Here is a 12852-nt window from a genome sequence, read left to right as displayed (position 1 = left end):
TTAGCACTATTGGGAAAAAAAAAGTCAGCATGGAAACATAAGTGTTATTGCTTGAGTGCATATGCTTTGAGGAGTTAACAGTAGTTGTAGCCGTCGCTGGTAGATCACGCCTGTAATCCTAGCTGTGCAGAAGGTTGATATCTGAGGATTGCAGTTCAAAGCCAGCCCGAGCAGGAACTCCGTGAGACTCTTTTTTTTTTTGGTCGGTCATGGGGCTTGAACTCTGTGCTTGGGCGCTGTCCCTGCACACTTCAGCTCAAGGCAAGTGCTCTACCACTTGAGCCACAGCGTCACTTCGGTTTTCTAGTGGTTTATTGGAGGTAAGAGTCTCACAGACTTTCCTGCCTGGGCTAGCTTTCAACCACGATCCTCAGATCTCAGCCTCCTGAGTAGCTAGGATTACAGGCAGGAGCCACCGGCGCCTGTCACCTGGCTTGCATGAAACTTCTTATCTCCAATACACCACCAGAAAACGGGAAGTGGTGCTGTGGCTCAAGTGGTAGTGCACGCTAGCCTTGATCAGAAGAGCACAAGAACAGCGCCCAGGACTAGAGTTAAAGCCCCATGACCGACAAAAATAAATAAATAAACCAGTAGCTGCCATGAACCTTAGGCTATTAACACTGTTTGGGCCAACATTGAATTTATGAGACTGAATGTGATTGTGCCAATCTCCCAGTAACAATGTTCTTTGCCTCCTTTTAGACTGGATCAGTCTTAGAGATGGGCCTATCACCATATCTGACTCTTCTGATGAAGAAGGGATTCCAATGCTGGTCACCCCAGCTCCTCAGCAGCATGAAGAGGAGGACCTCGATGATGATATCATCCTGACAGAAGTAAGTTTTGTTATATTTTCCATAACATTTCCAAAACAGCTCCAAGTTCTCTTTATCCTGCCTCCCTGACAGCTTACCCTCCACAGAGATAAGTCATTCAGTCTAACCACAGAACCTCCCTGATGCCAGTGAGTATAGCTAGCAATCTCCTATTCCCTTTTCCCAAAATGAGGTTGTTAGCATTGCCTGCAGAGTGTATCAGAACTTGCCTGCTGTCTAGCTTCTTATACAAAATGTAATTTGGAATTAGAAATGTCTACTTGTTCATCAAAAATTTTTCATTCTATGACACATTGCCATCCCTCAGTTATAAAAGAAGGGTCAGACATACCCTTATTGTATTCTTTTCAAATGAGACATCCATTTCAATTTTTTAAAATTCATATGATTGTAATCTGTATAGAAATGGAAGCAGTACTAACAAAGCTACAGTTCCTCTTTACTAGTACTTTGTTCCCAAGGAATTGTTGTCAGTAGTCTAATGTGTCCTCCCAGCTCTTTTCTATTGAGTTTACATAGGTATGTTTCTATAGATTATATCCTTTGGAAATGGTTGTGTTTGTCTTTTACATTTTTATATTATAAATAGAGTCAGTCTGTATATGTATTGTTCTACAACTTGGTTTTCACCTAATGGCATTTTCTTGGTAAGCGTTCCATAAAAACCCCTAGAACATTGGGCTGCAGTCTCTTAGGGACATGTTTGAAATTGTTTCTAGTTTTATTTATTTGTTTACTTACTTACTTACTGATTGCCGATCATGGGGCCTGAACTCTGGGCCTGGGCACTGTCCCTCAGCTCCTCAGCTCAAGGCTAGTGCTCTATCACTTGAGCCACAGCACCACTTCTAGCTTTTTCTGCTTATGTGGTGCTGAGGAATAGAACCCAGGGCTCATGCATGCAAGGCAAGCACTTTCCCACTGAGCCATCTTCCAAGCCCCTGTTTTTTGTTTTTATTGGTGATAGTGCTGAGGACTTGTGTGTGTTTTTTTCTTTGGGGGGGGGGGGGTTGTTTGTTTTTTAATAGTACCAACAGTGCAGTAGTGAATTTTCTTTTTACTTTTTTTTTGGGGGGGGGGGGGTTGGTCATAGGGCCTGAACTGCTCTGAGCCTGGGCGCTGTTCCTCAGCTCTTCAGCTCAAGGCTAGAGCTCTACCACTTGAGCCACAGCGCCACTTCCGGCTTTTTTTTTTCTGCTTATGTGGTACTGAGGAATCGAACCCAGGACCTCAAGCATGCAAGGCAAGCGCTCTACCACTGAGCCACCTTCCCAGCCCTCTCTTTACTTTTTATTTTAGTTATGCCAAATTGCTCTCCTTAATAGTAGCAGTAATGGAAAGAAGTTCCTTGTCTTTTTTTTCTTTTGGTGGGGTCAAGGGGAGAGGAACTGCCTTGCTTTAGTTTTAATTTTGCTGATTACTTTAGAGATTTAGATTTTTTTTGTTATTGTTAACTAATACACAATACATTTATTAATGATACCCATTATTATGTAATGATTGATACATATTTATGCATGAAATGTTTGAGTTAAACTTACCTATTTCCCTAAATATCATTTCTTAGTGGTGAAAGCTTTCAAAATTCTTTTTCTTGCCAAGTGCTCATAGCTCACGCCTGTAATCCTAGTTACTCAGGAGGCTGAGCTCTGAGGATCGCAGTTCAAACCCAGCCTGGGCAGAAAAGTCTGTAAGACTCTTATCTCCAATTAACTACTAGAAAACCAGAAGTGGTGCTGTGGCTGAAGTGGTAGAGGTGCTAGTCTTGAGCTTAAGAGCTCAGGGACAGGGTCCAGGCCCAGAGTTTAAGTCCCACAACAAACCAAAAAAAAAATTTTTTTTTCTTTTTCTTTTCTTGGGAGGCAGAGGATTTGAACTTAAGACCTAAATGCTGTCCCTGAGCTCTTTTGCTCAAAGCTAGCGTTCTTTGAGCCTCAGCTCCACTTCGGCGATTTTCTGGTGGTTAGTTGGAGATTAAAAGTCTCACAGACATTCTTGGCAAGGCACCTTTGAACCACAATCCTCAGATCTCAGCCTCCTAAGTAGCTAGCATGAGCCACCAGCATCTAGCTCAAAATTCTTTCTTCCAGTTTTTTGAAATGTGAAGTATGTAATAGTTACCTCATCAATATCTAGTACCCCCAGAACTTGTTGCTCCTATCAACTTTCCTAGTTTTCTAATTTTTTTCTGACTTCTTGCTCGTATCATATTCTTGTCGCATTTGTACATTTCCTTTTCTTCTTTGTTCTTTCATTAGGTCTTCTGCCACTAATTTTATTTTAATCGTCTCAGATATTAAATTATAATTCACGTTGTAACGCAAGCTTCTATCCATGAATAGCTACATTGATTTTTTAATAGATGGCATAGCATGATCAAATTTCAGTGTTAATGCAAAGAGCACATTTTATTAAGGGGAAGGATGTTTTGGGTTTTGTTTTGCTTCCTGTCCTATTGGAAGCTCAGTTTAAGTATATAAGGAGTTACAGACATAGGAAAGAAATTTAGTCATTATTATTAAATTTTCCTTTTTCCTTAGAGAAATAGACCTCAGGCATCCCGATCCAATCTCATCAAACCAGCTGCCCAGTGGCAAGATCTGAAAATATTGAGAGAAGAGAGGCCTAAAAAATCTAGAACAGCATGTGAATCAGATAACAGCTATTTTTCATTATGTAACAACTCATTGTTTAATTCTGGGACACAGGATGATTCTGAAGATGACTATGGTGAATTTCTGGATCTTGAGCCTCCTGAAGTCTCCAAATTTACCAAGTCAAATGGCCACAGAGAAAGAGAACCCAAACCTGGACCAAGTCATAACCAAGTAGCAAACGATATCATCAACCCCAGATCAAAGCAAAAAGTCATTATATTGGAAGAAAGTAGCCTTCATTTCCCTAAGGATGATCATTTGGAAATTCAGAATCAGTCATCTGATGACTCAGAGTCAGAGTTCTTACCAAATTTGGGAGAGTCAGCTGCCTCAGTAGACGATCAGGCCATCGAAGACTACTGGATAGGCCATCCTTACTTTCAAGCTCTTAACCAACCCCCCCTGGAGATAACAAACCAGGTTGTCCCACAGGATCGACACCCTAAAACAGAGTTGGGTCCCTTGTTTCAGCATGAACTCCCAGAGCCAGCTTTTCCAAGGCCAGTTTTTCCAAGACCAGAGCCCCAACAGGACAGCATTCCAGGCCCTGATTCTCCTCAGCCTGCCCATCCTCTTGAAGGGCTGGAAGACCAACAGTTAGCAATTGACAATGAAGAACCAGGACCAGCATTCCCTCTACAAGAATCTCAGGAGGCCAATTTGGAAAACCTCTGGGGGCAAGAACCTGTTGAAGTTGATCAAGAACTCATTGCACTACTAGTGAAAGAAACAGTAAGTTTTATTTATTTTTATTATGATTTAGATAATTATAGGCACTATTGTGATTTTTTTCTTTTCAAAAATAAGTTTGTTTTTCCTAAGAAATATATATTTAGATGAATAGAATAAAAGAAGAGAAACCAAAAGGGAAATGGAATCAGGATTCCTCAATCTGTATCCTCTGGAAAGTCCCCTGGGTACTAAGCTACACATCATGTCACTGAAATCACTACAAACCCCATAATTTTCTCAAAGGCTTTGAGTTCTGGGTTGAGAAGGTGGCTCAATGGGAGAGCGCTTGTCTTGCATGCTCAAGGTCCTGGGTTCGATTCCTCAGCACCACATAAGCAAAAAGAAAAAAGCCGGAAGTGGCGCTGTGGCTCAAGTGGTAGAGCGCTAGCCTTGAGCTGAAGAGCTGAGGGACAGCGCTCAGGCCCAGAGTTCAGGCCCCACGACCGGACCCCAAAAAAAAAAAAAAAAAAAAAGGCTTTGAGTTCTTTCCAAATTCAAAACATAAAAGCAGGTTTATTAGGTGTGACCTAGACCTGTGCTGTCAATTGTGGCAGCCAGTATCCCCTTTGGGTATTTACATTTAAATGTCTGACAAAATCACAAAATTCTGTTTCCAGCCTATCAGTCACACTTTAGTGTCAGTACACACATGTGGCTAACAAGCACAGAATAGAGCATTTCCATCAACACAACAAATTTATGTTGGATAACTGCTGTGAGGAGTGAAGCAGGCCACAATATCCAAGGTAATTGTGATCTGCCTTTCAAGAAATCAGTTTTACTGGCTGGGAAGGTAGCTCATTGGTAGAGCACTTGCCTTGCATGCATGAGGCCCTGGGTTCGATTCCTCAGCACCACATAAACAAAAACAAAAAAGCCGGGAAGTGGTGCTGTGGCTCAAGTGGTAGAGTGCTAGCCTTGAGCTGAAGAGCTGAGGGACAGTGCCCAGGGCCAGAGTTCAGGCCCCATGACCGGACCCCCCCCCCAAAAAAAAAAAAAAAGAAATCTGTTTTACTAACCAACTAGGAAAAGATATTTACCAGCAATATATCTGACAAAGGCCTAATATCCAATATATACAAGATGCTCAAGAAATTAAGTCCCAGATCTAATAAACCAATCACTAAATGGGCAAGGGAACTAAGGAGAGACTTCTCAGAAGAAGAGATAAGAATGGCAAAGAAACACTTGAGGAAATGCTCATCACCCCTGGCCATAAATGCAAATCAAAACAACTCTTGAGATTCCATCCCACCCCAGTAAGATTGGCCAACATTGTGAATTCAAGCAACAAATGTTGGTGGGGATGTGGGGGAAAAAGGAGCCCTACTGCACTGCTAATGGGAATGTAAACTAGTAGAAACACTCTGGATAGCAATCTGGAGGTTCCGCAAAAAACTAAATATAAATCTTCCCTACAACCCAGCCATACCACTCCTAGGCATCTACCCTGAACATCATGAGACAGGTTATGATAAGGACACCTTAACATCCATCTTCATTGCTGAACTATTCACAACAGCCAAGATACGGAAACAGCCTGGATACCCCACAATAGATGAGTAGATCCCAAAAATGTGATACCTATCCACAATGGAATTATACACATAGCCATTAGAAAGAATAATGTAATTTGCAAGAAAATGGATGGAACTAGAACAAATCATGTTAGGTGAGTTAAGCCAATATCAGGGAGGTAAACACCACATGTTCGGGGCTGGGAAGGTGGCTGGTAGAACGCTTGCCTTGCATGCATGAGGCCCTGGGTTTGATTCCTCAGCACCACATAAGCAAAAAAAGAAAAAAGCCGGAAGTGGCGCTGTGGCTCAAGTGATAGAGCGCTAGCCTTGAGCTGAAGAGCTGAGGGACAGCGCCCAGGCCCAGAGTTCAGGCCCCATGACCAGACCCCCCAAAAACAAAAAAAAATACAATCCAGTGGGATGTGACAAATTCTAGATACACACAGTGAGACCAAAAGAGGATACTCTTAGGAGAGAAACACAAGGTGCAATGCCTAAGTGCCTCTGCATATGTATATAAAATAATATGAATACTGAAACAAACTCCAAGATATGGAAACAAAAGACTTTTTAAAAAATTTAGTCTTTGAGCCGGGTGCCAGTGGCTCACACCTATAATCCTAGCTACTCAGGAGGCTGAGATCTGAAGATCACGGTTCAAATCCAGCCCGGGCAGGAAGGTTCATGAGATTCTTCTCTCCAATAAACCACTAGAAAAAAACTGGAAGTGGTGCTGTGGCTCAAGTGGTAGAGCGCTCGCCTTGAGCTGAAGAGCACAAGGACAACACCCAAGCCCAGAGTTCAAGCCCCATGACAAAAAAAAAAATTTTAGTCTTTGGGCTGGGAAGGTGGCTCAGTGGTAGAGTGCTTGCCTTGCATGCCTGAGGCCCTGGGTTCAATTCCTCAGTACCACATAAGAAAAAAGCCAGAAGTGGCGCTGTGGCTCAAGTGGTAGAGCACTAGCCTTGAGCTGAAGAGCTGAGGGACAGAGCCCAGGCCCAGAGTTCAGGCCCCACAACCGGGCTCCCCCCCCCAAAAAAAAAAAATTTAGTCTTTGATGATTCTGTCTTCTTTACCTTATGTTGTATTCACATATAAATCTTCCGGAGAGTTGAGGGAACACACAGAACTCAAGGGATAAAGGGTGAAAAAGCAGTAATGGAACTCATTGGACATTGATCAGAGTGAACTATACAACTTACGAATGGAGGTAGATGGGAGGGACTGGAAGAGAATGAGGGAACAGAAGACAATATACAAAAGGAAATAAACTTATTACCTGACTTATATAATTATAATCCCTCTGTATATCACCTCTATAATAACAAGTAAGTTAATTAAAAAAAACAAAATTGGAAGTAGAGCTGTGGCTTAAAAGTGGTCGGACATTAGCCTTGAGCAAAAGAACTCAGGGACAATACCCAGACCCTGAGTTCAAGCCTCACAACCAACAAAAAGGAGAAAAAAAAGGTAGAAGGTACATTTCATGATATATTCACCTTGTACCTTTTGATTTTTGTTTATGTGCAATACCTATTAAAAACTAAAAAAACAAAATCTATTTTAGAAAATGGTGCTGTGATTCAAGTGGTAGAGTGCTTGCCTTGAGCTAAAGAGCTCAGGGATAGCGCCCAGGCCAGAGTTCAAGCCCCACGGCTGACAGAAGAAAAAAAATCTGTTTTAACTCTGCTCTACCCAGGTTTATTCATCTGGCACAGTAAGTTCTGAGCTTTCCGAGAAGCAAGCAGGGAATTGCACCTTATCTGTCTACACAGGGGTGCTCAGTATTTGTTGAAAGCATGAAAAATGGGTATGTAGAATGTGACCAAAGGCCAGATGACCTCTAGCACCTTTACCTTCTGTATAGACTGAATCTGGAGTCCAGACACAGCTACTTTACAGCCTTTTGCAGTCTTTATGTACTTTTCCATTTGAATTCTCATTGTAAAAGGAGAATGATGTATGATGTTATATCTTCCTAGGAAGCAAGATTTCCAGATGTAGCAAATGGGTATATTGAAGAGATAATTCATTCGAAAAATTACTATGATTTAAATGTGTAAGTATCCTATGCTTTTTAAATTTTGTCATTTTAACCATTTTTATTAGTACATGGTTCAAAGCACATTCACATGATTGTGCAGCCATCCCTACCATCCATCTCAGACTAAAACTCTGTCCCCATTAAATACTAAGTTCCCATTCTCTACTCTCCCAACCCCTGGAACCCACTATTTTTTTGTCTCAATTTGACTGTTCTAGGTATCTGACGTAAGTGGAATCATATAGCATTTGTCCTTTTCTGACTGGCTTGTTTCACATAGCACCATGTCCTAATAATGATACTGTTAGTCCTAGAGTTATGTGTAGATTTCTTTTGGTTCTAAAGGAATCATGTGTTATTATGGAATTAAGATGTTTAGTTGTTTTTGCCCTTCAATACTGCCTGTGTTTAGTCAAGATGTTGAAAACATTTTCTTGCCATAATTTTAACAGAAAGTGTTCTTTACCTACCCTGCCTGTATAAATGTAATAAATATTTTTTTTTATTTTTTTTATTTTTTTTTTATTTTTGTTGGTCGTGGGGCTTGAACTCCGGGCCTGGGCGCTGTCCCTCAGCTCTTCAGCTCAAAGCGAGCGCTCTACCACTTGAGCTACAGCGCCACTTCCGGTTTTCTGGTGGTTTATTGGAGATAGGAGTCTCATGGTCTCTCCTGCCCGGGCTGGCTTTGAACCACGATCCTCAGATCTCAGCCTCCTGAGTAGCTAGGATTACAGGCGTGAGCCACCAGCGCCCGGCTAAATGTAATAAATATTTTTAATGTACAAATATCCTAAAGAATAAAAATGAAAAATTAGCCAAGCGGGAGCCTAGGCAGAAGAATCATGAGTTCAAGGCCAGTCTGGGTTATATATTGAGCTAGCCTAGGTTATACATTGAGACCCTCTCAAACAAAAACAAAATAAGAAAACTCAGAGTTAATGTAGCGTTGGGGGGTTTTTTGTTTTTTTTGTTTTAATGCCCATACTCGGGCTTGAGCTCAGGGCCTGTGTACTGTCCTTGAGCTTTTTTTTGCTCAAGGCTAGAACTCTACCACTTGAGCTACAGCTCTGCTTGCAGGTAGTTAATTTGAGATAAGAGTTTCAGACTTGGGCTGGGAAGGTGGCTCAGTGGTAGAGCGCTTGCCTTGCATGCATGAGGCCCTGGGTTCTATTCCTCAGCACCACATAAGCAAAAAGAAAAAAGCCGGAAGTGGCGCTTTGGCTCAAGTGGTAGAGCGCTAGTCTTGAGCTAAAGAGCTGAGGGACAGTGCCCAAGCCCAGAGTTCAGGCCCCATGACCAGACCCCAAAAAATAAAAAAAATTAAAAAAAAAGAGTTTCACAGACTTTCTTGCCCAAGCCAACTTTAAGCCACAGCCTCCTGAGTAGCTAGGATTACAGGTGTAAGTCTCAGGCATCTTGCAAGAATAGCTACTTTTGAATTCTCTAGTTCAAAAGTTTAACCAGTAGTATGTCAGTGATTCCCTTGCATGAACAACCAACAAATAAACTTTCATCAGCATGTTCATTGCTACTTAAACTATCAAACAAAAATTGATTATTTGGTTTTGTTTTTTCTTCCATTTTTGTTTTATTTGAGACAGTCTCACTGTGTAACCCAGCCAGACCTCAAACTCGAAATTTTCTAGCCTTTGCCTCGCAAGTGCTGGGATTAGAAGAGGGCACTACCACTCCCAGTGCATCCTTGATGGACTAGTTGTCCTGTGTATCTAGGGACTTTATTTTCAAAACAGTGCATTTGAATCAGTGGGCAGTTTTGGGATTTGAAAGCAGTTCAAAAGTAACACCATGTGTTTTTGCAGACTTTGCAATTTTCTTCTGGAAAATCCAGATTATCCAAAGAGAGAAGATAGAATCATTATCAACCCCAGCAGTAGTCTGCTCGCCAGCCAAGATGATATAAAGGCAAGTGTCCTGTATGGGTTTGCCATCTGTACCTGGAACTGCTCTGCCTTTTTCGTCATCTTTATCAAAGGAAGTACATAGTTAGGATATGATTTTAAAGACTGGAAAGGAAAATGAGATTTCAGAATGTAGTGTTTAAATGGAATCCCTCTCCCTATACCTCTTTGAACTCTAGATTTGACTCAAAGGAGTCTTGTTTCACTGTTACTCTTTTCCCTTGCCCACAAGTAAGTCTCGGCTTAGATCCAACAAAGCTGGTTCCTAAAGTGGAACAGAATTGTCCATGATTCTTTGTCTCAGAACTATCCTTAACATTTTATTATGAAATTTTCAAACATACACAAAAAATGAATTTTTTTTACATTAACACCTTTATACCTACCACTCATGCTAATAAAAAATATATAAATTTCACTTTATCACACCTCTATTGTCTGTCTTCCCAGCAGCACATCTTTGTATTTCATTTCATTATGTTTTTCATGGTAAATTGCAAAAGCATTTGTATACCTCCTTGTAAATACTTCAGTGTGCAAATCAGTACCAGGAGTTTAATATCTACTTAAAGTATTTTTGTCTTGGTGTAAGATTTGCATAGAATGCTTATGCCTGTTTAACCAAGTCCATGTCAAATGTGAAGTCTGGTTCTTTAGACCTTTGATCATTGTCTTCATTTGTGATGAAAACTAGCATGCAGTATGCTGTGCAGTAGGGATGGTTCTGACCTATGATATTAAGGTCTAGCACTTGATCCTCCTATTCCCCACAGATTGTTTTAACTTTCTCTGTTATATGTTCTGGGGAGGAGAAAGTTTGTATTTATATTTTGAAGAAAATGGCTGAAAGTTTGAGTTCAAGACCCAGTAATAATTCTTTACTACTAGTAAAACTAGTCTGTAGACTCCAGACAGGTAGTTTATCCTCTGTGACCACCATTTCTTTGTCTGTGTTACAGAATTACAGAGTAATTACAGAGAATTACAGAGTAATTCTGAGATGAAACAAAATTATTATTTTCTGTAATATTTAATTTTGAAAATGATTCTTCCTGGGGGCATGGACTGTCATGGGGACATGAACTATTGGCCTCTAACTTTGTGCTTCTCTTATTCTAGCTGCCTAAGGTAGACTTCTTTGACTTCTCCACGTTGACTCCTCTTGATCAGCGTTGCTTCATCCAGGCTGCTGACCTCCTGATGGCTGATTTCAAGATGCTCAGCAGTCAAGACATCAAGTGGGCCCTGCATGAGCTCAAAGGACACTATGCAATAACCCGAAAGGTGCACTCTGGTCTTTCCATTGGGTCACACCTCTTCTTTCTGGGACAACAGTGGAGATTGGGACCATTTTGTGATAGCAAAGAGCTAAGAAGTTTTTCAGGGTAAAGATAAACAGACAAATATGTTTGCTGGTCAAATAGAACCAAATGAGTAAAAATTCTACATTAAAGCCAGTTGCCAGTATCTCACACATGTAATCCCAGCAATTCAAGAGATTTGAGAATTGAGCTTCCTTAGCCAGCCCTGGCAGGAAAGTCTGTGAGACTCTTATCTCTAGTTAGCAAAAAGCCGGAACTGGGGGGTGTGGTTTGAGTGGTAGAGTGCCAGCTTTGAATGGAAGAAACTAAGGGATAGTGTCATGGACCTGAGTTCAAACCCCACTATTAGCACCAAAACAAAAACTGCATTAGAATCAGGGAAGTTCCAATTTGATCATAAGACCTTTGGAGTGGTAAGCTGTATTGTGGAATGCAGGATGACTAGAGTCTGAAAGATGTCTCAATCCTGCTCCTCCCTGACTTGCTTTAATTTGGGACAGTGACATACCATGCCCCAGGTAGTTTAGTTTTCTGTTACCTGAGGGAAAGTGTGTAAGGAGACAGAAACACAGTTGTGCCCCAGTGAGGATGCTTTACCAGAAGAAAATAGTCCCCTCCTGAAAGCTCCTATGCTTTCCCTAAAGGTTTCAGGAAAGATAGCATGTGAAGGCCCCGGTTCTGGTGCTTAGGCAGGTATTGCGGTTAGTGGATTGCAGAGACATACTTGTTTAACAAAGCTGTCTGTGCAGCTCCTGCTAATTGTGACTCAGCTTGGACAGTATGAGTAGTGATATTTGCTGACACCTCTTGCTCCCTCTGTTGCCTTCAACTCTTCCTACTGCTCAAGTGGTTGTGATGCTCAGCTAACACTGTTATTTTCCCCAGATGACAAGTGTAGAGTTATTTTAATGATTAAAATGTGCACCAGGTATTTTAAGTGAGGATATTTCAAGTGAGGCCCAGGTGAAGGTGGCTTGTGCTGAGCCTAGGCCAAGCCCCTTCTTTCAGATTGCTGATTTAGGCAATTGTCAGAAAATTCCTAATTGATTGATTTGGGGTAAAATCCCTCTGAAGGAATAATTCTATGTCTTACTCTTATTCTTCATTCTATATAATAGAGAATGTCTGTCCTTTCATTAAAAAGTGGAATATCCCCCAAAGTAATGACTACAAGGCAGAAAGGGCTCTTTGGTGTCTAGTGTTTATACTCTGCCTTGTCCTTCACTGCCCTGGGATTTTATTTATACTTTTTCTGAGCTCCAGAAGGGCTCAAATGAAAAATAAGGGGCAGAGGTTAGCATCATAGCTAAGTGATAGAGCATGTGCTTAGCATGTAGGAGGCTCTCAGTTCCATCTCCAGCATCCCAGCCCCTCACTCCCAGAGATCAGCATCCTTGTCCTGGGAAGGTAGGAGGAACTGCATGGCAAGGTCTGGTCATTCCACAGCCTCTTCACTTGAGAGGTTGTAGGGTTTTGTGGCTCATCTTGAGTCCATTGTGGTCCTGAGGCAGCTTAAAGATGGGGATTTTAATCTAAATGATCTCCTGAGCTCTTTTCTGCAGCTTTACCTATGTGATTTTTAATAACTTTTTTTTAAAAGAGCTCTTCCTTCTTGTCCCTTTCTTCATGTTTCTCTTTACTATTTTTGTTTATAAAGGCATCTTCTTGTTTCAGTGGGTAGTTAGTTTGGAAAATTCAGCATACTTTGAAATAAGATGATTCCAGACTGTTTGAACTGAAGAGGAGTGTTTAGACAGAGCTAAAACATGATGTGGCCAGTTCAGATGGATGATCTTTCTTTGTTGTATGTGAGTGGTGC

At 41.3% G+C, this 12852-nt stretch overlaps 1 protein-coding gene across 7 annotated transcripts in view; it reads left to right on the top strand.

Annotated features, from left to right (window-relative positions):
• Rnf216 (ring finger protein 216) overlaps positions 1–12852 on the top strand; it is a 132330-nt gene that overhangs the window by 30497 nt on the left and 88981 nt on the right. For 6 of the 7 annotated variants that reach the window (XM_070033487.1, XM_070033485.1, XM_070033481.1 and 3 more), the window contains 5 exons: positions 706–839; positions 3380–4228; positions 7731–7807; positions 9613–9715; positions 10831–10995. In XM_070033487.1, coding sequence (XP_069889588.1) covers positions 706–839; positions 3380–4228; positions 7731–7807; positions 9613–9715; positions 10831–10995 — 1328 coding nt within the window. The remainder of the gene's footprint in view (positions 1–705; positions 840–3379; positions 4229–7730; positions 7808–9612; positions 9716–10830; positions 10996–12852) is intronic. The other variant, XM_070033486.1, reaches the window with a different exon arrangement.

The sequence above is a fragment of the Dipodomys merriami genome, unplaced genomic scaffold, assembly GCF_024711535.1.
Source record: "Dipodomys merriami isolate MVZ:Mamm:240054 unplaced genomic scaffold, mDipMer1.0.p SCAF_22, whole genome shotgun sequence".
Lineage (NCBI taxonomy): Eukaryota > Metazoa > Chordata > Mammalia > Rodentia > Heteromyidae > Dipodomys > Dipodomys merriami.
The sequence above is the reverse complement of the archived record's forward strand: the minus strand, read 5'-3'. Positions and strand labels throughout refer to the sequence as shown.